The sequence below is a fragment of the Colobus angolensis genome, unplaced genomic scaffold, assembly GCF_000951035.1.
Source record: "Colobus angolensis palliatus isolate OR3802 unplaced genomic scaffold, Cang.pa_1.0 Scaffold46, whole genome shotgun sequence".
NCBI classification, from domain to species: Eukaryota; Metazoa; Chordata; class Mammalia; order Primates; family Cercopithecidae; genus Colobus; species Colobus angolensis.
This window is the reverse complement of record NW_012118043.1, coordinates 5,245,506-5,270,019: the sequence shown is the minus strand read 5'-3', so window position 1 is coordinate 5,270,019 and position 24,514 is coordinate 5,245,506. Positions and strand designations below refer to the sequence as shown.

Genomic DNA, 24,514 nt, shown 5'->3' with positions numbered 1-24,514 from the left:
TCTTATAATTTTATACATATATATTTTTTTAAAATAAATTAACATTATAGTATGCACCCTATTTTGTGATCTATTTCTTTTGCTAAGTATATGTATTTCCATGTTAAAGAATATAATGAGTTAGTGTTTTACAGTTTAGAAATTATAATTTCCTTAGTTTAACTCATAATGCCTTTTAATTTAGTGTTCTACCCTAACAGTATATGTTTTGTGTCTGCCTGTTCTATCCTCACACTTTTCTTGACCAGGTCAATATATAATTATGTTATTGTTGATTAATACCTAAGGAATGTTTTACTTACCAGTCAGTGGGAGTAATGAATGTATTAGGTAGGCTCTCACTTAATAATAATGATTTCTGGCAGAATCTCATTAAATATCCTTTTGACTTGCTATAATACTATGATTTTAGTTGTAAACAAAATGATTATCTTTCTCTACTCTATTGTCATAGTTTTTAATGTCTTAGAACTGGAATAGATCCTAGACATTTCCTAGGAGACAGTTGTGTGAGCATACGATTTCTGTAATAAAATGTATATATGTTAAAATTGTAAAACTGCTTTGAGATGCAAATTTTTGTGCATTTGGCTTGGCTCCCTTGCTAGCCAAGTAATACATACATGCTGTCATAACAGAAAATATTATTTCAAAATTCTAGTTGAGTAATATTACAAATTACAAATCATGGATCTTCCAGATCACCCTTGAGTAGTAGAGATTGTAAATATTAAATGCAGGAATAATGAAAGACCTAGTTTATAAATTATATATGATTTTATAAATATTTGTACCTAGATTTTTAGTGGAAGATTTGCTTAATTTGGTACCAGCTCCAGGTAACTACTATTAATTTTGCTATCATAGATATGTTTGCTGCTTTAGACCTTAGCTTTCTCAGGCAGACTTTTGTTTTAAGATCCATCAGTATTTATTGCTCATCTCTTACTACTCATCTAACCCTGAGCTTTGTAGCTGGTGGACCTCAGATTCATTCTTGTGTAAGTCTCCTTAAAATAGTGAGGGTGTTTCAGGTTAGGTTTCTGTGAAAGAATGTTTGAAAGGGGTTGTTCTAAAGAGGAACAGTGACTAGATAATGAACTTTCCTACCTCTAATCACTCATGTCATCAGTCCCTAGACATCACTCCCCTGAAATCTCCACATGGCAATGTGAGAATTTGTCTTGTCAGCTGGGTGGAGGTAATCTGGTACTGTTTCTTAACCAGTTTAGAATTGCTCATGATTAGCGCAGAATTGCTCATCACCAGCTGCAGGGTAGAAATATCAAGCTCTGGATTATATGATTCCTAAGCCTTTGTTTCTTGAGAAGTTGATAGTTTGAATTGTTTTAAACTTACACGACTTAATTTTTAAAAATTCGTCTATTAATGTCTCTTTAAGAAAGTACTCCTTTATTTTCAGTGTCCCATCTTTCCATCAAGACTCTTGGCCATATGTTATCTTTTGTTTATTGTCTTCCCAACTAGATTGTACGCTGCTTGTAAGCAGTAACTTACATCTTTGACATCTTTGGATTCCTACCCACTCCCACAGTGCCTTCTGAAACATAGTAGACATTCCATAAATCTTTATTGTTTGATCAAAGTAAGTAGTGACAAATTGAGTTTCATTGGCTGTAACTTAGTTTTTAGTTGTTTTAGAATTGTGTGATTTCTCTGTGTTTTAATGATGCTGATTCTGTCCTTAATGCTGGTTTATCCTACATCTTATAATTTGGTTGTATCTCAAAATTTCCTTAAATTTAGGTATTATCTTTCTTTTTAGCCTATGATAAGTAGATACATAAATATTTATTGAACTGGACATAAAATTCTTAAATTTGAATACCGCGTTTGACATAAGTATTTGTTTCATATCTTTCAGAACTTTGATCTCTGGTTTTGGTTATTATTCATTTAACAAGTACTTAGTGTAGGCAAAGCCATGTGCTAGTGGTCAGTGGATAAATATTGTGATGATTTGAAAAGGCACTTACCTTTAATATTTTGTCAGTAGAACAGACTACTCAGTTTGTAATTTTTTTTTGTCATTATAGGGTAAAGTTCACCTTGAATTAAAACTGAATGAACTGATAACGGAGAATGGAACTGTGTGCCAGCAGCTTGTTGTACAGTAAGCATTTTTTTTAAACCAAAATCAACTAGAAATAATTCTCCATTTTGTATTCTTTCGATTTTAAGCCAACTCCTTATTTTAACTTCAGAAACTTTTTTCAAAAATGAAATTCTGCTATGTCATTCCTTTTGTGAAGTTGATTTTCAATTTAATTTTCTCATAGTCTACTCAGGTTATGGTGAATTTATTCAACTAATATTTATTGAATATGGGTTAAATGATATATATGGGCATTAAGGATAAGGGTGTCTAACTCTCTGGCAGTGGAGAATTGGAAAGGCTTCCCAAAGAAGGTCCTCTAGAAATTGTACCACAGAGCAGAGCTTCCAAGACCTTGGAGCTAGAAGTAATGCCCACTCAGAGATGACCAGTATTGATTCCCACCTACTTTGAATTCCTTTTTACCTCTTCCACCCTCAAGTCATTTTTTACCACCCAGACTGGCTGTTCTGGAAATCTGTTCCAGCCTCGTCCCCTACTCTCTACTTCCCCTCCAAACCCTTACTCTGTGTTATCAATAGACTGCCAGATAACCTTCACTTCTTCTGGGTGTTTTCTCTATTTTTGCATTAGTTGACATCTGAATATCCCACAAAGTACTACAGTTTCGCAGCCTTCTCAATTAGAGGCTTTTTCTATCATGTCCACATATTGTAAGGCCAGGGAGTAGAGTAGATACTACTCTCCTATTGCTGCTCCTGACTGTAACTTATTCTCAATTGTGAACCCCAGCTCCTTTGAAGTATTCTGTCTGTATATAAATATGTCTGTTTACTACTATATATAATATTTCATTAACTTTTTCCAACCTCTTTGAAAGAAGACTGCATATGTATGACTCTTTATCTCTTAATATATCGGTATGTATTTCCTAAGAATAGCGATATTATCTTAAATAACTCCAGTACAGTTACCAAATTCAGGAAGTTTAACATTGTTACAATACTTTTTAAAAATCTATAGTTATTTTCTAATATTTTAATCTGCAGTTATTATATTCCACTTCTGTTAACTGTCCCAGTGATGTCTGTTAAGACGTTTTTTTCCTTCTAAGAAAGGATCCGCTCCAAGATTATGTTTTATGTTTAGTTGACATATCTCTTTAATCTCTTTTAACATGGAATAATTTTTTGCTTTTCTTTGATTGTGTTAACATTTTTTAAGATTATAAGCCAATTTTTTTTTTAATGTTTCTCAATTTGGGAATTTGGGTTTAGCTACTAAAAACAGTTCAAGATCTGTTTGCAGCTTTTTCTCCACAGACTGACTCTGTAGACCAACTGAGAGCATATGGTGAAAGCATCTGGATTAGGTCTTCTGCTACTCCCCCCCCCGGCTTCGGTTTAATTATAATAGTCATTTGAAATACAGTTAGTTTGGTTGGTTTGGTTTGTTTGCATTCAATTTAAGGGTTTTCTTGTGCTCCTTCCCCCAATTTAAGTTTTTTCCCCCATCCTTGTAGGCTTAATTTTATTTTTGAATAGAATATTTGCAAGATTTCAAAAGTCAAAACTATAACAAAAGGCGTTACTCAAAGATGTGTAGTTCAGTTCCCTTTCCCCACACCCAGCTCCAAGCAACCATGATCTGATTTCTGTCCCTATAGTTTTTGCCTTTTCCAAAGTGTTATTTGAACTAAAGTATATGATATGTCTTTTTTGTGTCTGCTGTCTTTCACTTAGCATAATGCTTTTGAGATTCATCCGCATTGTACGTGTATCATTTCCTTTTTGGCGTGTTATATGTTTCTGGTCATAATTTGGTAGATACTGTTATCCTCCTCTTGCTGATGGCAAAACTGATGCCCATATTGGTTAAATAAGCCTAATTTCACACAGGAAGTGTTGGAGCCTGAATTTGAACTCTGGCAGTTTGATATTTTTCCCCCAACTTTAAAATTTTGAAATAATTATAGATTTACAGAAAGTTGTAAGGATAGTACAGAGAGGTCCTGTGTACCTTTCACTGTTTTTCCCTCAGTGGGTACATCTTGCATGACTGTAGCACAATACCAAAACCAGGAAATTTACATTGGCATAATGTACGTATATAGTTATAGATCATTTTATCGTGTGTATAGATTTGTGTAACTACCACCACCTAGGCCGGGCGCGGTGGCTCAAACCTGTAATCCCAGCACTTTGGGAGGCTGAGACGGGCGGATCACGAGGTCAGGAGATCGAGACCATCCTGGCTAACACGGTGAAACCCCGTCTCTGCCAAAAAAATACAAAAAACCTAGCCGGGCGAGGTGGTGGGCGCCTATAGTCCCAGCTACGTGGGAGGCTGAGGCAGGAGAATGGCGTGAACTCGGGAGGCGGAGCTTGCAGTGAGCTGAGATCCGGCCACTGTACCCCAGCCTGGGCGATAGAGCGAGACTCCATCTCAAAAAAAAAATAAAATAAAATAAAAATAAAAAAATAAAAATAAAAAATAAAAAATCTAGAGTCTATCTGTATAAATTTTTTTTTTAGTGGTTGCTCTAGGTATTACATTATACATGCATTAACTTATCATAATGTACTGATGTCAACATTTTACCAGTTAGAATAAAGTGTATATACTCTACCTTCCTTTAAATCCCTTTACCCTCCCCCATTTGTAATATACTTTGTCTTAAATATTTCATCTACATATATTGAGACCCACATCAAACAATGCTATAATTTTTGCTTCAGCCATCTAACACAATTGAGAAGAGTTAGAGGAGAAGGAAAGTGTATGTCTATTGTCTTTACCCACATGTTTGCCCTTTCCATGTTATTTTTTTCCTTTCTGATGTTTCAAGATTCCTTCTGTGATTAAGTTTAGAGAGTTTCCTTTTACCATTCTTTTAGAGTAAGTCTCCTGGTGATATATTCTCTTGGTTTTCCTTCATCTCAGAAGGTCTTGATTTCCTCTTCATTTGTAAAAGATAATTATAGTAGATATAGAACTCTGAATGGATGGTTCTTTTCTTTCCACATTTGAAAATGTACCACTTCCTTGTGTCCTCCATGGTTTCTGATGTGAAATTCATTGTCGTTCAGATTGTTTTTCCCTATAGGTAACACGCCGTTTTTCTCTGGCTTCTTTTAAGGTTGTTCTTTGCCTTTAGATTTCTTTTATTTTTTTCTTTCTTTCTTTAATTTTCATTTTTCTTTTTTTTTTTTTTGAAACAGTCTAGTTCTGTCGCTCAGGCTGGTGCGCAGTGGTGCGATCTCAGCTCACTGCAACCTCTGCCTCCTGGGTTCAAGCGATTCTCATGCCTTAGCCTCCTAAGTAGCTGAAATTACAGACATGCACCACCATGCCCAACTAATTTTTATATTTTTAGTAGAAATGGGGTTTCGCCATGTTGGCCAGGCTGCTTTCGAACTCCTGGCCTGAAGTGATCCTTCTGCCTTGGCCTCCCAAAGTCCTTGGATTATAGGTGTGAGCCACCACACCCAGCCTACCTTTAGATTTCCATATGTTTTGGTTTGACTGTGATGTATCCTGGAATAGATTTCTTTCAGTTTATCCTGTTTGGGGTTCGCTCAGCTTCTTGACTATGTATATTTATGTCTTTTGCCAGATTTGGGGAATTTTCAACCATTATTTCTTCTATTAATTATCACCTCTGCTATCTTTCTCTCCTTCTGTCAGAACTCCAGTGGCACAAATGTTAGGTCTTTTTTTTTTTTACAGTCCCAGAGGTCCCTCTGAGGCTTTGACCTTTGCTTTCCCCCCAGTCTATTTTTCCCTCTGTTGTTCAAATTGGGTGATTTCTATTGTTATGTCTTCAGGTTCAGTAATTCTTTCCTATGTCCTCTTCATTCTTCTGTTTAGCCTATCCGTTGAGTTATATTGGTTATTATATTTTTAAGTTCTAAAATTTATACTTGGTTCTTCTTTATAACTTTTTTCCTTTGGTGAGAGTTTCTTTTGCTGAGACTTTCTTGTTTGTTTTTTTGTTTTAAACATTTTCGTAATTGCTCATTGCATTATTCACAATAGCAAAGATGTGGAATCAACTTAAATGGCCATCAATGGCAGACTGGGTAAAGAAAATGCAGTACATATATGCCATGGAATACTATACAGCCATAAAAAAGAATGAGATCATATCCTTTGCAGGAACATAGGTAGAGCTGGAGGCCATTATCCTTAGCAGACTAATGCAGGAACAGAAAACCAAACCAAATACTGCATGTGCTCACTTATAGTGGGAGCTAAATGATGAGAATGCATGGACACGTAGAGGGGAACAACAGACATTAGGGCCTACCGAAGGGTGGAGGGTAGGAGGAGGGAGAGGATCAGGAAAAATAACTAATGGGTGCTAGCCTTAATACCCGAGTGACAAAATAATCTGTACATCAAACCCTTGTGACACAAGTTTACCTATATAACAGACCTGTGCATGTACCACTGAACTTAAGTTAAAAAAAAGAAATTGCTCATTGAATTATTTTTATGATGGCTGCTTTCAGATCCATGTCACATAATCACAACAATCATGTCATGTTGGTGTTAGTGTCTTGTATTAGTCCATTCTCACATTATTATAAAGAAATACCTGAGACTGGGTAATCTATGAAGAAGTTTAATTCGCTCACAGTTCTGCAGACTGTACAGGAAGCATGGCAGCATCTGCTTCTAGGGAGGCCTCAGGAAACTTCCAATAATAGCAAAGGCAAAGGGGGAGCAGTTGTCCTACATGGCAGGAGCAGGAACAGGAGAGAGAGTGGGGAGGTGCTACGCATTTTTTTTTTTTTGAGATGGAGTCTTGCTCTGTCGACCACGCTGAGGTGCAGTGACATGACCTCTGCCTCCTGGGTTCAAGCGATTCTCCTGCCTCAGCCTCCCAAGTAGCTGGGATTACAGGCATACACCACCACGCCTGGCTAATTTTTGTATGTTTAGTATAGTCGGAGTTTCGTCATGTTGATCAGGCTGGTCTTGAACTCCTGACCTCGTGATGTGCCCACCTCGGCCTCCCAAAGTGCTGGGATTACAGGCATTAGCCACCAAGCCTGACCCTCTTTTAGTTGTTTTAAATTATTGTTGACTGTAGACACCTTCTTATGCTGTTAAATACGAGATCTTATCCATTATATCTAACTATATTTTCGTGCCCCCACTTCATGTCCCAGCCCCTGGAAAACATTGTTCTGCTCTCTGTTATCATGAGTTCAATTGTTTGAATTTTTAGTTCCCACAAGTGAGACCATACAAAGTTTGTCTTTCTGTGCCTGGTTTATTTCACTTAACATAATGATCTCCAGTTCCATCCCTATTATTTTGAATGACAGGATCTGGTTCTTTTTTATGACTGAAAGGTACTCCATTGTGTATATATACCACTTACTCTTTATCAGTTCGCCTGTTGATGGACACTTAGATTGCTTCCAATTCTTGACTATTGTGAATAGTGCTGCAGTAAATATGAGAGTGCAGATATCTCTTCAATATGCTGATTTCCTTTCTTTAGTGGGATTGCTGGATCATATGGTAGCTCTGTTTTTAGTTTTTTGAGGAACCTCCAAACTGTTCTCCATAGTGGTTTTATTAATTTACATTCCCACCAGCAGTGTACAAGGGTTCCCTTTTCTCCATATCCTCACCAATATTTGTTATGCATATCTTTTGGATAAAAGCAATTTTAACTGGAGAAAAATTATAATTTCATTGTAGTTTTGATTTGCACTTCTCTGATGATCAGTGATGTTGAGCACCTTTTCATAAACTTATTTGCCATTTGTGTGTCTTCTTTTGAGAAATATCTATTCAGATCTTTTGCTTATTTTTTAATAAGATTATTAGATTTTTTTCCCTGTAGAGTTGTTTGAGCTCCTTACATATTCTGGTTATTAATCCCTTCTCAGACGGATAGTTAGCAAATATTTTCTTCCATTCTGTGGGTTGTCTCTTCACTTTGTTGATTGTTTCCTTTGCTGTGCAGAAGCTTTTTAACTTGGTGTGATCCCATTTGTCTATTTTCACTTTGGTTGCCTGTGCTTGTGTGCTTGTGGCAACTATTATGCAAGAAATCTTTGTCTAGTCCAATGTCCTGGAGAGTTTCCCAAAGTTTTCTTATAGTAATTTCATAGTCTGTGGTCTTAGATTTAAGCCTTTAATCCATTTTTATTTGTTTTTTTTAATATGGTGAGAGATATGGGTCTAGTTTCATTCTTCTGCATATGGATATCTGTTTTTCCCAGCACCATTTATTGAAGAAACTGTCCTTTCCCCAATGTATGTTCTTGGCACCTTTATTAAAAATGAGTTCACTGTAGATATACGGATTTGTTTCTAGGTTCTCTATAATGATCTGTTGATCTATGTATCTGTTTTTATGCCAGTATAATGCTGTTTTGGTTACTATAGCTCTGTAGTATAATTTGAAATCAGATAGTGTGATTCCTCCAGTTTTGTTCCTTTTGCTCAGGATAGCTTTGGTTATTCTGGGTCTTTTGTGGTTTCGTATAAATTTTGGGATTTTTTTTTTCTATTTCTGTGAAGAATGACATTGGTATTTCGATAGGGATTGCATTGAATCTGTAGATTGTTTTAGGTAGTGTGGACATTTTAACAACATTGATTCTTTCAGTCTATGAACTTGCAATATCTTTCCATTTTTGGGTGTCCTCTTCAATTTCCTGCACCAGTGTTCTACAGTTTTCATTATCAATACCTTTCATGTCTTTGGTTAATTCCTAGCTGTTTTGTTTTATTTGTAGCTATTGTGTAAGCAGTATTATTTTCTTGATTTATTTTTCAAATTGTTCACTGTTGGCATATAGAAATCCCACTGATTTTTGTTGTGTTAATTTTGTATCCTGCAACTTTACTAAATTTGTTTATCAGGTCTAATAGTTTTTTTGGTGGAGTCTTTAGGTTTTTTCCAAATAAGATCATATCATCTGCAGACAAGGATAATTTTACTTCTTTCTTTCCAGTTTGAATGTCTTTATTTCTATCTCTTGTCTGATAGCTCTAGCTAGGACTTGAATAACAATGGTGAAAGTGGGCATCCTTGTCACGTTCCAGATCTTAGAGAAAAGACTTTCAGTTGTTCCCCATTCAGTATGACACTAGCTATGGATATGTACTATATGACTTTTATTGTGTTGAGGTATGATCTTTCTCTATTTTTTGAGGGTTTTATTATTATGAAGGACTGTTGAATTTTGTCAAATACTTTTTTAGCATCAGTTGAAATGTTCATATGGTTCTTGTCCTTCATTCTGTTGATATGATGTGTCACATTGATTAATTTGCATATATTGAACCATCCTCGCATCCCTGAGACAAATCCCACTTGGTCATGATGAATGATCTTTTTAATGTGTTGTTGAATTGGGTTTGCTGATAATTTGTTGAAGATTTTTGCATCAAGGTTCATCAGGGATATTGGCCTGTAGTTTTCTTTTTTTGATGTGTCTTTCTCTGGTTTGGTATCAGGGTAATGCTGGCCTCATAGGATGAATTTGGAAGTATTCCCCTCTCTATTTTTTGGACTAATTGAGTAGGATTGGTATTAGTTCTTCTTGAAATATTTGGTATAATTCAGCAGTGAAGCCATTGGGTCCCAGGCTTTTCTTTGCTGGAAGACTTTTTATTGTGGCTTCAATTTCATTACTTGTTATTGGTCTCTTCAGGTTTTGGATTTTTTCATGGTTCAATCTTGTTAGGTTGTACGTGTCTAGGAATTTATCCATTTCTTCTTTGTTTTTCCACTTATTCTTTTTTTCAGAGTTTCTTAAGCCTTTGCTCTCCATACTCACTGTCTTGTAGCAGCAGAGTTCCAGTGATACCTTTATGGAATTCATTGTTGATTTCTCATCCTTATAGATATTCTGAAGTTCGTGACATTCTCTGTTTTTTAGTAATGCTAAAGGCATGGTTTCACATATGGCTTTCTTTGTGCTTCTTGCCGGACTTCGGTTTTGGGGGAGTAATGTATGGAAAGATTCATACCCTAGTAGTTACTGTTATCCTCCAGACCTAGAAAGTCCCCACTGCAACATTTTTTGACCCCTCCCAATCCGTTGATCTTCACTGTGTTTCTGTTTTCACTTCTTTCTACATCTTTTTCCGTGTTCTATCACTGTAGTCATTTTCTTGCAGATTCCGTCAATTCCCCTATTGTTCTCATTATTCTTATTTATCTGGAAAAACTCTACTAATAATTGAAAGTGACCTCTTCCTATGTGTTCAATCTGCACATGAATATTGCTGGAGAAAATCACGTAGACTAATTTCACTTTAAATTTATCATCACAGGCCTCACATGGGCACTTACATCTACCCTGGAACTTAACTGTGCTTCTCTAATACAGCTATAAGATTCTCTATCACCACAGCCTGGAAATTGCTTACATCTTCCTGAATCCAAATCTACAAACCTAATTTGCATCCATAATTTCGTCCTTATAGCAGAGGAGGTACTCCTTTTCTTGACATTGAATTCTTCCATCTGAGCTCTAGATTCCATTTATTTCCTCTACTTAAAGAGTTTTGCTCCTTCAGTTATGCCTTCTTTTTCTTGTTTTGTCAGCTTTACCTTCTCCTCTAGATGGTTCCTTCCACAAATAAACATGTTCTAGTATCTCTATCCTAAAAGTCATGCGTCCCCAGACCTCATCTCTGCCCACCCATACCCCAGTCCTTTTTATCATTCCCATTTCTCTGCTCTCCTTTGAAGGCAGACTTCTCTAGAGAAAAATAGTGCTAAGAGTGTGTATGAGTGAGTGTGTGTGTGTGCCTGTGTGTGTGTTTGCAATTCTCCAATCAGCAATTTCCAGTAGATTTTTCTGTGATGTAGAAAATGCTCTGTGTCTTCACTGTCCAAAACAGTAGCCACTAGCCATGTGTGGATATTGAAAACTTGAAATACAGCTAATATGACCAAAGAGCTGAAGTTTTAATTTTGTTTAATTTTAATTAAATGTAAATAACCACATGTGGCTAATGACGAGAGCATTAGTGCAGCTTCAGTAAAAGAACCTGGACTCCTTTTTAGCAGTAGCTTATTTCAGGACTTGGGTAGGGAAAATATGAGATGAGTCTGGAGCATCTTTGGGGCTCAAAAAGTGAGAAAGTGCTAAAAAATAATGGAGATATGTAAAAAGGACATTGAAGCCAATGTAAAGAGACTTCAAATTACCAAATTTGGAACAATTTGAGCTTCAGAATAAATAATAAATAATAATAGTGAATTCAAACTTATAAAATATTCATACGACAATACTGATACAAATAAACAGTTTTAAAATACTTGGTAGGGAGAAAGGACTGCTTTTTCCTATGGTAGAATTCTAATTAATGAATGTAGGAGGATTGATGGAAATGAAAATCAACATTGGCAAACATCACAGTAATAAGTGGGTGAGGGGACAATTCAACAGATAATCTGTGGATGCTAAGTGAGCATAAGTATGATGACAAACAGTATTTTTGCATAGGCTCAAAGAATCCTTCCCACAAGATATCTGATAGATGCCACCTTAATTGAGTGATCAAAGTTAACATCACCAATAATGAGACATCCAGTACCTCCCAATAGGATGCACTGAGGACACCAAGATACATAACCTCAACCTAATCATGAGTAAACATCAGACAAACTCAGATTAAAGAATACACTACAGAATAACTGGCCAACCAATACTGGCAAGATCATGGGGCAAAGAAGGAAAACTAATGAACTGTCTTGGGATGGAGAGGAATAGGAAGACATGACAACTAAATGCAGTATGGGATCCTATATTGTGTCCTAGATCAAAAAAGTACATTGGTGAAATTTGAGTAAGGGCTACAGATTGCAGTAATTCTGCTACGGTTATATAAAACGTTAACATTGGTTGATGAGTATCCGGAAACTCTATTATTTTAACAGCTTTTTGGAATATCTGAAATTATTTCAAAATAACAAGCTTTTTTTAATTGCCTATACCTTGTGCTTTCAACCCAGGTCTGTTTTCTGAGTTTCAGATTAATATGTCTACTTTGATGTATCACATTGCAAACTTAACACATTTAAAACTGAAGTATTGATTCTCATGTCTATCCAACTACTCCCCTAAAGTCTTAGTGAATGTTTAATTCCACTCAGTATGTTTTTCATCTCTAGATTTTTCCGTTTTTATTGTCTTTTGTGTCTGTGTGGAACATATGGAATATAATTATAACTTAAATGTAAGTCTTTGCTAGTTCTATCTTTTTTGTCATTTCTGATTCTGTTTCTGTTGATATTTCTTTTCATTATGGATGATAATTTCTTGGTTCCTTGCATTCCTGGTTATTTTCTGTTGCATGCCAGACATTGTGAAGTTGCTGGATATTTTTATATTTCTATGAATGTACTTGAGCTTTGTTTAGCACTTGGTTAAGTTACTTAGAAACAGTTTGATCCTTTTATGGTTTGCTTTTAACTTTTGTTAAAGACAAGCACAGCCTTTACTGGAGGGCTTATGTTTTCCTGCTATTAAGGCAGTACCCATGAATTACCAGGTTTTCTACTGTGGCTGATGGTACCTCTTGCTAGCCATGTGTGGGTTTTAGGAACTGTTCCTCTACTCTTTTCAGATGGTTCTTTCCCCAGCCTCAGATGATTTCCTCATATATATACATGTGTCAGTACTCAGCTGAAAACTCAGGGGGGGATTCTTGTAGCTCTCTGGAGATTTTTCTTTCTCTGTGCAACTTTCTTCCCTTTAGTACTCTGCCCTGGGGGCTCTAGTCACTTTGACTTCCTCCTGCTGACAGCTTTGTCTCCTCTTCTCAGAGAAACCATTTAGCTGTAAGCTGGGGCAGTTGGAGGGCTCACCTGTCCTTCACTGCTGATTTTGTCCAGTTCATTTTGGGTGGAGAATAAATCTAGTTCCTGATACTCCATCTTACCTGGATGTAAAAGTTAACATTTTCTTTTAGTTTAAAAAAAAAGTCCAAAGAAAAGATTCAGATCAGTCTTATTATAAACTGTTTATATTATTTATTTACCTTTGTAATTTTTAGATACTGTATTAATGTAAATGCTTTATATGTCACATATAAATAAAATATAAAATTCCTTATATTGGGGTTATTTTCAACATTTGTTTTCTGCCCATCCATAATTTATGATATGAAATTGCTTGACTTACAGATTGGAAGAACATTGCTATCCTAGGTCATTAGAAAAATAATATTTCCAAATATGTGTAATGAATAAAATAACCTATATTTAATAATATTACTTAAGTTTTGCAGAAAACTCAATTCTTAACTGTTTTATATTTTAAAATTAAGAGTACTAATGATTTCTGTAGGGTGACACTTCTGGTTTATGGGCATCCTTGTTCTGGTTTGTGGATATTCTTATCCTTTCATAAGTTTTTGTGTACTTATAAGTCAGTACTGCATTTTCCTCTGGGTTGTTTGTTTGTTTGTTTGTTTTAAATACGGAGTTTTGCTCTCCTTGCCCAGGCTGGAGTGCAGTGGTGCAATCTCAGCTCACCACAACCTCCACCTCCTGGGTTCAAGCGATTATCCTGCCTCAGCCTCCTGAGTAGTTGGGATTACAGGCATGAGCCACCATGCCTGGCTAATTTTGTTCTTTTTAGTAGAGACGGGGTTTCTCCATGTTGGTCAGGCTGGTCTCAAACTGCCGACCTCAGGTGATCCGCCGGCCTTGGCCTCCCAAAGTGCTGGGATTACAGTCGTGAGCCACCACGCCCGGCCTTTCCTCTGGTTTTTTATACCTCATAAAATAGAAAATTGGATTTCTGTCATTAAGGTTTCTCATAATTGGTGTTTATGTGAGATAAATGTGGTATTACAAGGAGAGTAATATTGTATTTGGGGGCCCAGTGGGAATATAGAAGGGCACTGGACTTCAGTAACAAAATTAAAAAGTAGAAGTTGAGTCTTGGCCAACTTCTTACAAGTTATGCTGCGTCTTTGAGCCTTACATTGTAACTTTCTCACATAACCTCCTTGAGCCTTACTTCTTTTAAATGGCATAATACTCTTCTCAAAGGCAGTTGTGAGAATTAGGTGCATTTTGTGAAAGTGCGTAGTAAACTGCAAATGCTGTATCAGATATCATTTTGAGGTTTAGCCCAAGAAGTGTAAGTTTTAAGCAGTATGTACAATGGAAAAATCTGAGTATTCCTGAACCCCACATTAAAAACCAGAATTATTATTCTGGCTTGTGTTTTCTTTGGCTAGTTTCAAAATTTCTTTATTTTTTGATGCCCAGCTTAATAGAAATGAGTCATATTATCATTTCTGTCTTTACCCGTCAGTATACCAATAGCACTTCACTCACATCTGTGACCTGTGGGTTGTGGAGAGAAATAAGGATGTTACTCAACAGCTTGCATCTTTCAACAAAGAATACTTTTCAACAACACTCATGAGTTTCTCTTAGGCATTAGAAAATGCAGAACCTTAGACATTAAACTAAACTCATAAACTCAGTAATATTTAGTGAGAAAATTGGAGGAACAAATCACTAAAGTTAGATTCTGTGTTCTCTGTAAATACCAACAACTGTGAGCCATGGAGTAGATTAGATGACCTTGGATTTTATGGTCGAAAACATTTTCTACAGAATAGTGCAGGAGCTGTTTACTGAGAATTGGAATAAAAGGCTACAGAATTGTGTGAGGCTTACCCCATATTTATGAATCAGATTTTTAAGTGGAAGCCACAGTTGTTTCCTTGTTTGTCATTCATGCTTTAGCAGAGGATATGATGCCATAGAGCTGGCTTGGTTTGTAGCTTCTCATTTAGGGTTTGTACCGCTTTCTTTTCCTTTTTAGAGGCCACAGCAGTTTTGATGTATTATCAAACCACAAAATGTACCTTGTTGGGTATTTAGCAGGAGGAAATGTGTTGACTATTACACATCCCTTATCTACAATGCTTGAGACTAGAAGTGTTTTGAATTTCTTATTCTTGTTGGTTTTTTTGTTTTTTTGTTTTTGTTTTTTTTTTTTTGGAGTATTTTCATTGTATATACTTGCCCATTAAGCATCCCAAATCCAGAAAGCCCAAATTTGAAATACCCCAGTGAGCATTTCTTTTGAGCATCTTGTTGGTGCTCAGAAAGTTTTGAATTTTGGAGGACTTTGGATTTTTTAATTTGGAATGCTCAGCCTGTATTTGATAGTTTCATTAATGATTGTGGATAGCATAAATTTAAAAATGCATACATACGTGTATGGAGTAGGTAGTATATAGCCATACAACTGCAGACACAGGGAAAACAATTCTTAACCCTTTGAATGTATTCGTTTGTGTTTAAAGGTAATGTGGTAATGTTTTATCTTGTTTAACTGGCATCTAATATGTTAAATCTCTTTTATTCTACCTTAGCATCAAGGCATGCCATGGGTTGCCTCTCATAAATGGCCAAAGCTGTGACCCTTATGCAACAGTTTCTCTAGTGGGCCCTTCTAGGTAATGTTTATTGAATTATTATTAGGTTTTTAAGTTTTAATGTTTGATTTAAAAATTTAAAAAGTAAGATTCTATGAGCAAATGATAAATAGCTATTTATAACACAAAGTAGTAAATGCTTTGGAGAATAATCTTTAGTGAGTTCTATTATACACTTGTTAATAACAAAACCCTCTTTTTACAGACAGAAATTGGTACCCCATTTTAAATCTGCCATGCTGTTAGGCTTTAGGGAACAACCTCAGTTTTATACTATTACAATGTAGTGCTTTAAAACATGAACTTGACTGTTCATGCATCAGCATTCCTACTTTCAAATATCCTAAATTTTATGCATGTAAAATCCTGTTTTAATGAATGCCAGTTCAGAATAACAAGGCAATTTATATATTTTTACTTGGAAGGCAACTCAGGACTGAAAAATCGCCTTTCTACTCATGAGATCTGTCCTCTACAGAGAGAATTCCAACTGTAGAAAACCTGCTGAAGTACTAGAGGATGGCAAAGTGTACCATATCATTAATTTAAATGATTTATAATAATTTGTGAAAAAATCCTATAGCATTTTGTAATACGGTGTGTTATATGACTTCATTATGGTTTCTTTAAGGAACTGATACATTTGAAATATGTCTACAACTTGAAGGTTTAGAATCAGGAAACAAGAAGCACAGTATTCCATCTACACACACATGCATGCATACATACACACTCCTTTTCCCTATCCCCAGAGTCTCTAGTTATTCTTACTTTGTAGAAAATCACTAGTAAGTCACTTTGAAAAATGTATTTATGTATGTATGTAAAGTACCTGGTACCATGCCAGTATTTATTAGGTGCTCAAACAATAGTATGCTATTAGCAGATACTCAGTCCTATGACATTAAATGCTATTAGAGAGATTTATTTTTGCATGATAAAAATGTTCAATCTAGCGGAGCTGTTTTTGTTTTTTAAAATAATCTGTACCTGAGAAATTCTTTAATTATTTGGTAACATACAGTTAGAGACAATTTGGCATATGAATTTGTGTTTTAAAATGTCTGGCCAGGCGCGGGTGGCTCACGCCTGTAATCCCAGCACTTTGGGAGGCCGAGGCAGGTGGATTACCTGAGGTCAGGAGTTCGAGACCAGCCTGACCATCAAGGAGAAACCCCGTCTCTACTAAAAATACAAAATTAGCTGGGTGTGGTGGCGCATGCCTGTAATCCCAGCTACTCGGGAGGCTGAGGCAGGAGAATCACTTGAACCCTGCGGCATAGGTTGTGGTGAGCTGAGATTGCACCATTGCACTCCAGCCTGGGCAACAAGAGCAAAACTCCGTCTCAAAAAAATAAAAAATAAAAAGTCACTGTGGGTTTTGCTATTGTACTGTGGTTGTGTAAGATGTTAACACTGGGGGAGACTGGGTAAAGACACAAGATTTTCCTATACATTTTTTGTAACCTCCTCTGAATCTATAATTAAATTAAAATTAAAATTTTTTTTAAGAAGTCTCTATTATATCTGAAGCCCAAGAAGTAAGCTGAGTTAAGAATGTTTTTCAAGTTCCTCGGGTATTTTTCAACATAGATGAAGGTACTCTAAATCTTATTGTCTTCCTTCTATTTATTCTGAGTTGCTGATAGAATAGAATGTGTTTTTAAAACCCCTGAAAAAGGTTGGCAGTCTAGTGTGTCCGTAGGGAGAATAATACAGTCTTGGCACATAGAGGATGCCTAAAGCTTATATATTCTTTGATTTGAGTTTATAAGGACACTTAATTTTTTCCAAGCAATATTTAAAACTGAATCTTCCCTGAGTCACCTTAACTTTTAAATGGAGGTCAGGCTCCCTGGTTGGAAATAGCATGTTTTATAATTGTGTACTGTTAAGTTCTACAAGGTAAAACTCTACCACATTGGAACAGGAATGACCAAAAGAAGACAAAAGTAAAGAAGAAAACAAGCAATCCGCAGTTTAATGAAATCTTTTATTTTGAGGTAATTTTTTGTTTTACGTAAATGTTAACATTAAATATGTAATATTTAATGCTAGTTGATTTCTTTTTTCAAACCACAGTCATAGTAATCATTTTATCAATTAATGCAGATAAGCAGAAAGCAGTAGAGCCATGGTGTGTTGCGATGGAAGCCCAATATATAAAATGAATAAAGGCAGAGCTCTAATTTGGGAGCAGGAAGGGCCAGGGCCATACCCACTCCGCAGTCATCTTCACTGTCATACCCTCCTTTGCACCCTCCCTTACCCTACCCAGCTCCCTACCTAACACACAGTGACCACAGGACTCTTCTGCAGGGTGCCCTTTGACAGTCACTAGTGAAGTAAGTATAATTACCACTCAGTAAATCTGAGTTCCAGTCCAGTTGGCTTTGAAAGAGTCACTGAATGTGACTCAAGTTTCTTATCCTGTGAAAGAATAGTTGGAAGGGAAAATAGCAGCACTACCTGACTCATAGAGTTTTTGTAAGACCCAAAACATGTGAGAATCCTTTGAGACCATAAAATACTGTATGATTAGAGCCTTATTATTTACTCTTTTTTTTTAGCCTAATTCATTCTACAGATGCCTGCTTATCTTCATAGACAGCTTCAGCTGTCTTGAAGTTGTCCCAGATACAGTGCTTTGGAGTGTTTTTCTTTGGAGCATTTGTTAAAGAAATCCTTTTTCATATTATTTGCAAACTACAGAAAAAAAAAAATCCAACTGTCTAAAAGATTGTTTTCTGATAAAGCATGTTACAGTTCGTATCAACATGTAAGGAAGGTTTGAAAAAAGGCACATTTTGTGCCTTTCCTTCTGTATGTGTATTTTTCTTGGTATTTCGAAGTGGAGAACGTAAGGGTACCTCTAGTCATGCCTGATTACTGTGCTTTAATAAAGGAACACAGGCCAAAGAAAATGCCAAAAGTGAAGCAGGAAGAATTGTGGAGGGGGAAGCAAGGGAGAAAAAACAAAAGAAAAAGTACCAATGTGAGACTTTTCCATTTCTTTGCTAAGGACTTGGTGCAGTTGTTCTACATTTATTAATGGCGGTTGCATCTAACCAGGAGAAAACGAAGAAGACAGCAATGTCTGAAAGCTACTGACTAAAGGCACTCACACTCCCTGTTAGCCCACATACCTTAAACCTCAGCTGGATGTAATCTACTCTGCTTCATGGATCCTTACAGTCAGCAGATCACCTTGTAAAAGTAGAAGACCTGACCTGCCTGCTGTAGCAGGAGTACTTGTTAGGCCTTGCAACATTCATTCAGAGGGCCTTTTGTTGGTTATAAAGATAGATACATTTCCATCTCTGTCCTTTATCTAAAGCAAGGAACACAAAGCAGACACACGTATACATATATACAACAGTAAAATGCAGTAGATATTGGGGAGGTCAGATGAACTCCATCTGGAGGTCAGATGCTCCATTAAAGGCTTGAAGAAAGATTGGATTTTCTAAGATTGAGGAAAGAGAGTATTAGATATGATGAACATTTTGAGCAGAGGCACAGAGACAGAAAAGCAGAAAGTTATGTCCAAAGTACAGCGAGTACTGATTTTACTGGGCTTGTGTAAGGAAATAATGGGAACTAAGATTAGAAAGGTAGAGTAGGACCAGCTGATGAAAGGCCTTGAGTGCCTAGCTGTGGTGCTTAAGTAAATGATTTTGAGCCTATAAGTTATGAGTAAAACAGTGTTTGGGAAAGAATTAACTATGATCTGAGGTCCAGGTGGCTTAGGGAGAAAGAAGAAAGATGGGGAGACTGTTGTACTTTAGGTGTAAGAAAAAGGGAGGGGGAAGGGGAGGGAGTGTCTTTCAAGAGAGCACTATGGAAATAGAGAGGAAGAGGCAGATAAAAGAGATAATGCAAAGGGCAAGATAACAAATTGGTTATAGAAAAAAAGAGAAAGGAAGTAGTTGAATGCTGCCCCCAAGGTTCCAAATCTGGAAAAATAGAAAAGTAAGGAAGAAGAAAAATAAAAGTGGTTTAGTTTGGAGCATAATTAGCTTGAGGGCTGACATTTTAAATCCTCCAGTAGGGAGTTCATGACCGAAACTTAAGATGAGTGATAGCTATTGACCAACACTCATGGTTTGTTTATATAAACAGTCAAGAAAGCCAAGAGAATAGAGGTATACAATAAAGGAGAAAAGTGAATAAACTAATTTCTGCCACTTAAGTATTCAACTTTGAGCATGTCATTTAATTTCTGTGCTTCAGCTTCCTCATTTTTAGTGAGGATAATAAATCTAGCCCTGCCCGCCTCTGAGCAGCATTCTGATGAACAAAGGAGATAATGGATGTGAAAGCACTTTGTAGACTGTACAGCACTGTGCAGCTCCAAGTTGTTTTTAGCACAAGATAAAACATAACGTTTTGAAGAATAATGTATCCATAGATTCTGAAAAAGAAACAAAAGACAGCAGCATAAGGTTGCCAAGGTAGTGCTCAGGTAAACTCTATAGAGTGTTTCTGGGAAAGGAGATACAGTTGTATGATCACTAAATTAAATAGGAGATCAAGGGAGGTAAGAACTAAGAATTTATCATCAGATTTGGTGATGAAGAGAGAGATTTTAGGAGAGTGATCTGTGAGGAAGCCAAGATTATAAGGAGTTACTATAGTGAGTGGGTGGTGAGGAAGTACAAGCTGTAAGGTGGATTACAGTTTTCAGATATTTGTCTGAGAAAGGAAAGAGATAGGACGACCATAATTTAAGGGGAGAATTTTTCTTAGACTTGAGTGAGATGAACAAACTGGTATAGAAAGCTGTAATTAAAATAGATCAAATAATGCTTACTGAAAGCTTATTGCATACCTTGTGTGGGTGGCTAGTCTTAGAAAAGAAGAAAATCATCCCATTCTCTTGTTGAGAAGAGCATGAGAAAAACTCAAGTAGAGAACCCTATGTGGGAGTGGACAAGTTCAGGTGAACGGTCATTGAAGAAGTTCCTTCCAATGGCCTTGATATTTTCAGCAAAAATGTGAGAAGGAAGTGCAGGGTAGGATTGTGTCTTGAGAAATGTGCGAAAGTCTTTAAACACCTCTGAGTCACCAACTGACTACGTATGAGCCAGAGAATCTAATGTTCATTGATATATTTATTTTATTTTATTTTTGTTAAAATAGAGACCGTCTCACTTTGTTGCCCAGGCTGGTCTTGAACTCCTGGCTTCAAGCAATCCTCCCACTTTGGCCTCCCAAAGTGCTGGGATTACAGGCATGAGCCACTGCACCTGGCCATTGCCATATATTGAGTTGATAGGAATGGCATAGAGACAAAGATTATTTTGATTTTTTTTTATACCACCTTATTTTCTTCAATTTTTTTTTACACCACCTTATTTTCTTCTACTTCCATAGTTGCTTTTGTATTCAGCTATTGAGTAAAATATTACTTGGACATTTTCCTCTGCTTTTATCCACAATTGAATATTTTGGAGATGATCATTTTTAAGTTATAGGAAAAATGTATTTAAAAAAAAAATTTTTTTTACTAAAATATTTTGTTTACAGGTAACCAGATCCAGTAGTTACACCAGAAAGTCCCAGTTCCAGGTGGAAGAGGAGGACATTGAAAAGCTAGAGATCAGGTATGTGCCTTGGAGTTTTACAGAATTGCTTTTTTGTGTACCAAAAGAAAATCCTAAATTCAACCAAAAAAGGTAAACCAACTTTAATAGAATTCTCTATAGCAGGTTGGTTGATGAAAGTTAGAGGAGTATGCATCTAATTTAAATCCAGATTATCCTCCAAAATCTGATTTGTTTGCAGAAATACTCAAGGTGTATTTATTTTATAAACAAAGATGACCTAATTTTCATCTATTTTTAATTTTTCCCAAATTGTTCCTTACATTTCTGGATTATAGTGTAATGAATGGAAAGGAAGTTGTATCTCAGCCAATTTAGAAATAATTTTTTTATTCTTCTTAACATATCTGCTGTCTAACAGAAATTTCAGTGAGGTAAGAAGATAATTCAGCAGGTGCATGTGTTTGAAGTTTGTGCTGTTTCCTAGGTCTTAAATATCTATGCCCTTTGGGAAGGAAAAATCTTTTAAATGCATGTGTAGGTGTGATGTTAACAGTGTGTTCATCTAGATGGTATATTAATCATGTGTTTGGAGTGATCAGGTAATGTATTTTTCTAATTTTTCTATATATATTAATTGGTGGTAATCTAGAGAGAAACTGTAGTATTGGCGTTGGTTTCTTTTTGTAGTTTCTTTCTGTAGTCCTTATTGCTATAGGTTAAAATAAAACCTTGACTTTCAAACTAAGACAGTTTAAGTGCCTTCTTTTAGACTATTTAAAATTACTTTCTGTGCTTTTTAAATAAAAGCCGCTGTGTAGTATTTTGCTTCTCTAGTCTGGATAGTGAGGTATGTATATGGTGGTGCTAACATCTTTTAAGCATGTAAAATTAATGCTATAATACAGATCAAAGTAATTTGAAGCTTTTTTGTGATGTGCACTCTCTTAAACATTGTTTGCAAAACATAAAGCCAGTTTTCAATTTTCAGGATCGACTTGTGGAACAATGGAAACCTGGTCCAAGATGTTTTCCTAGGTGAGATTAAGGTTCCTGTGAATGTATTAAGAACTGATTCCTCTCATCAAGCCTGGTAAGAGCCCAGCATTTTAGTGAACTCTGTAGTTTAATTCTCTTTAATACAGTATATATATGCAAATAAATGCTTATTCTGAACATATTTTAAATTTGCCGCGTAATAAACCAGATGTCATTAATATTGATATGTTCATTAATTCATTGTCACAGAAGTACATTGTACGTTTTATGACTTGACCTGTGGTACTGAGATAAAAGAACTGAATCATCTAGGAATATTTTTCTGTTCAGAAGTGAAGACTTAAGGAGATAAATGAGAAACATTTAAAACATTACATAAGAGTTTTTCATGTAAGAAAATGCTAGGTCACAAATCAGTATCTGCATTTCAGAAGTTTTATTAGTGGTCATAGGAACCGTGGATATTTGAAAGCAAAGGATTTTATTTAGGGAACTCAGTTGTTTATGGGAACTAACCATTGTTCTTCCTTCACCACACCCCATTGAAATGTACTGTAGATGGCCCTAATGTTACTTTTTGAATGTCTAAGGTCTTATGTTGTTGAGCTGGTACTTTTTAGGGCTCTTGGTGTTCAATAATGACTACAATATTATTTTACTTTTTAATGACTCTAATAACATTAAACTGATGTTAAAATTAATGTTCACACATTAAATTGAGCTAGTTTCCTTAGCAGAATCAGTGTGAAACTATTGTTTTTTTCTGTCTATAGCACTTAAAAGCTTGTGTATCCTTTCAGTATGTTGCCCAGCATCTCTCTGGCTAGATTTGGGTTTCAACTGGATGTAAATGAACATGCTTTTCTCATTTGCCTTTTAAGGAGCACTTTTTGGAACTCAGTTTCCACTGCCTCAAAGAGGAATGTTTAGGTGCTTCTTATGGATATCAGTTTCATTCGTCCCTAAAAGAGCCTCTTCTGATTGGCCATCAGACATCTTCATTTTAGAGTCTTGTCCTGGAATAATTATCACTTGTAGAATGATTTGGAGACTCTTAAAATTTTTACTTTATTTTTTGCCTCTCTCTCTAAGGCAGATCTAAGATTTATTGGTCTTTATGTTGGCATTTTGGGTATTATAGTTTGTAAAATGCATCTACAGAGGGGGAGAAAATCAAACGTAGTCACTATGAAAAATTGATGAAGATTTGGGACCTGTCATCCTCCCACCACACCATGTCTTCCACTTTCCATCAAACAGCATACATTTTAAAATGAAAATTTCTGAGCTCAGTTTGTCAAGTTTTTAAAATTACGTGCCAGACCACTCAGTACAGAGGAGAAAAATGAGCTCTTGTGCCTCTGGGCCCCTCAAAATGAACTTGTAATGTGCCACATAATCTGTTTTTTAAGTAAGACTGTCTCTAGAGATGCCTTCCAAATTTGGCAAAACTTGGTGCAGCTTCCTTGGCAATATGTAAGAAGATTAACAAACTAATTTTATTTTTATGGATGTTTTTGGCCCATGATATTTTAAAGTAACCTGCCAGAAATATAAGTGCTAAAATTTATATAGCATGAAATAGAAACATCTGGTAATTCAAATATACTTCCATAGTTGTAAGGAAATATAAAAATGTGAATGCCATTTCTTGTAAGTTGGAAATAAAACTCTTACCCTCCTCCATCAATCGTAGAGCTGTAGCATCCCCTTGTGGGGTTGTTGGTAACTGCATGAAAACTCAAGAAAAGATTTATTTACGCTCAGGATTTCAGGCAAATTCTTTCTAATCTTGATGTTAAGAGAGTAGGGAGGCCGAGACGGGCGGATCACGAGGTCAGGAGATCGAGACCATCCTGGCTAACATGGTGAAACCCCGTCTCTACTAAAAAAAAAAAAACTAGCCGGGCGAGGTGGCGGGCGCCTGTAGTCCCAGCTACTCGGGAGACTGAGGCAGGAGAATGGCGTGAACCCGGGAGGCGGAGCTTGCAGTGAGCCGAGATCCAGCCACTGCACTCCAGCCTGGGCAACAGAGCAAGACTCCGTCTCAAAAAAAAAGAGAGTAATCATCAGTAGTTTAATTCTATTGTTTGAAAAGTCTCAAAATAGATATAAACATCTTTTCAGTTGTAATTTTTAAATTTGAAAGTAAGATTCAAATAATAGATAAAATGAGTTACTGGGTTTTTCAACAGAAGCACTTTTTACATGCTTTTAGACTAGATTAATATTTGATATGATTTAGCTTTCCAGTTTGATAATTTTGACACCTTTTGTCCTCAAACTTTTTTTTTTTTTGGTCTCACTTTTTTTGAGACAAAGTCTCACTCTGTTGCCCAGACTGTAGTGCAGTGGCATGATCTCGGCTCACTGCAACCTCCACCTCCCAGGTTCAAGCAGTTCTCCTGCCTCAGCCTCCCAAGTAGCTGGGACTACAGGC

General features: G+C 36.2%; 1 protein-coding gene across 1 annotated transcript in view; it reads left to right on the top strand.

The window, feature by feature from the left end:
- Nucleotides 1-24,514, top strand: part of RASA2 (RAS p21 protein activator 2) — a 140,401-nt gene that overhangs the window by 54,312 nt on the left and 61,575 nt on the right. The window contains exons 8-12 of the mRNA XM_011958220.1: nucleotides 2,058-2,134; nucleotides 15,467-15,550; nucleotides 17,460-17,532; nucleotides 21,059-21,135; nucleotides 22,067-22,168. Of these exons, the coding sequence (XP_011813610.1) occupies nucleotides 2,058-2,134; nucleotides 15,467-15,550; nucleotides 17,460-17,532; nucleotides 21,059-21,135; nucleotides 22,067-22,168 (413 nt within the window). The remainder of the gene's footprint in view (nucleotides 1-2,057; nucleotides 2,135-15,466; nucleotides 15,551-17,459; nucleotides 17,533-21,058; nucleotides 21,136-22,066; nucleotides 22,169-24,514) is intronic.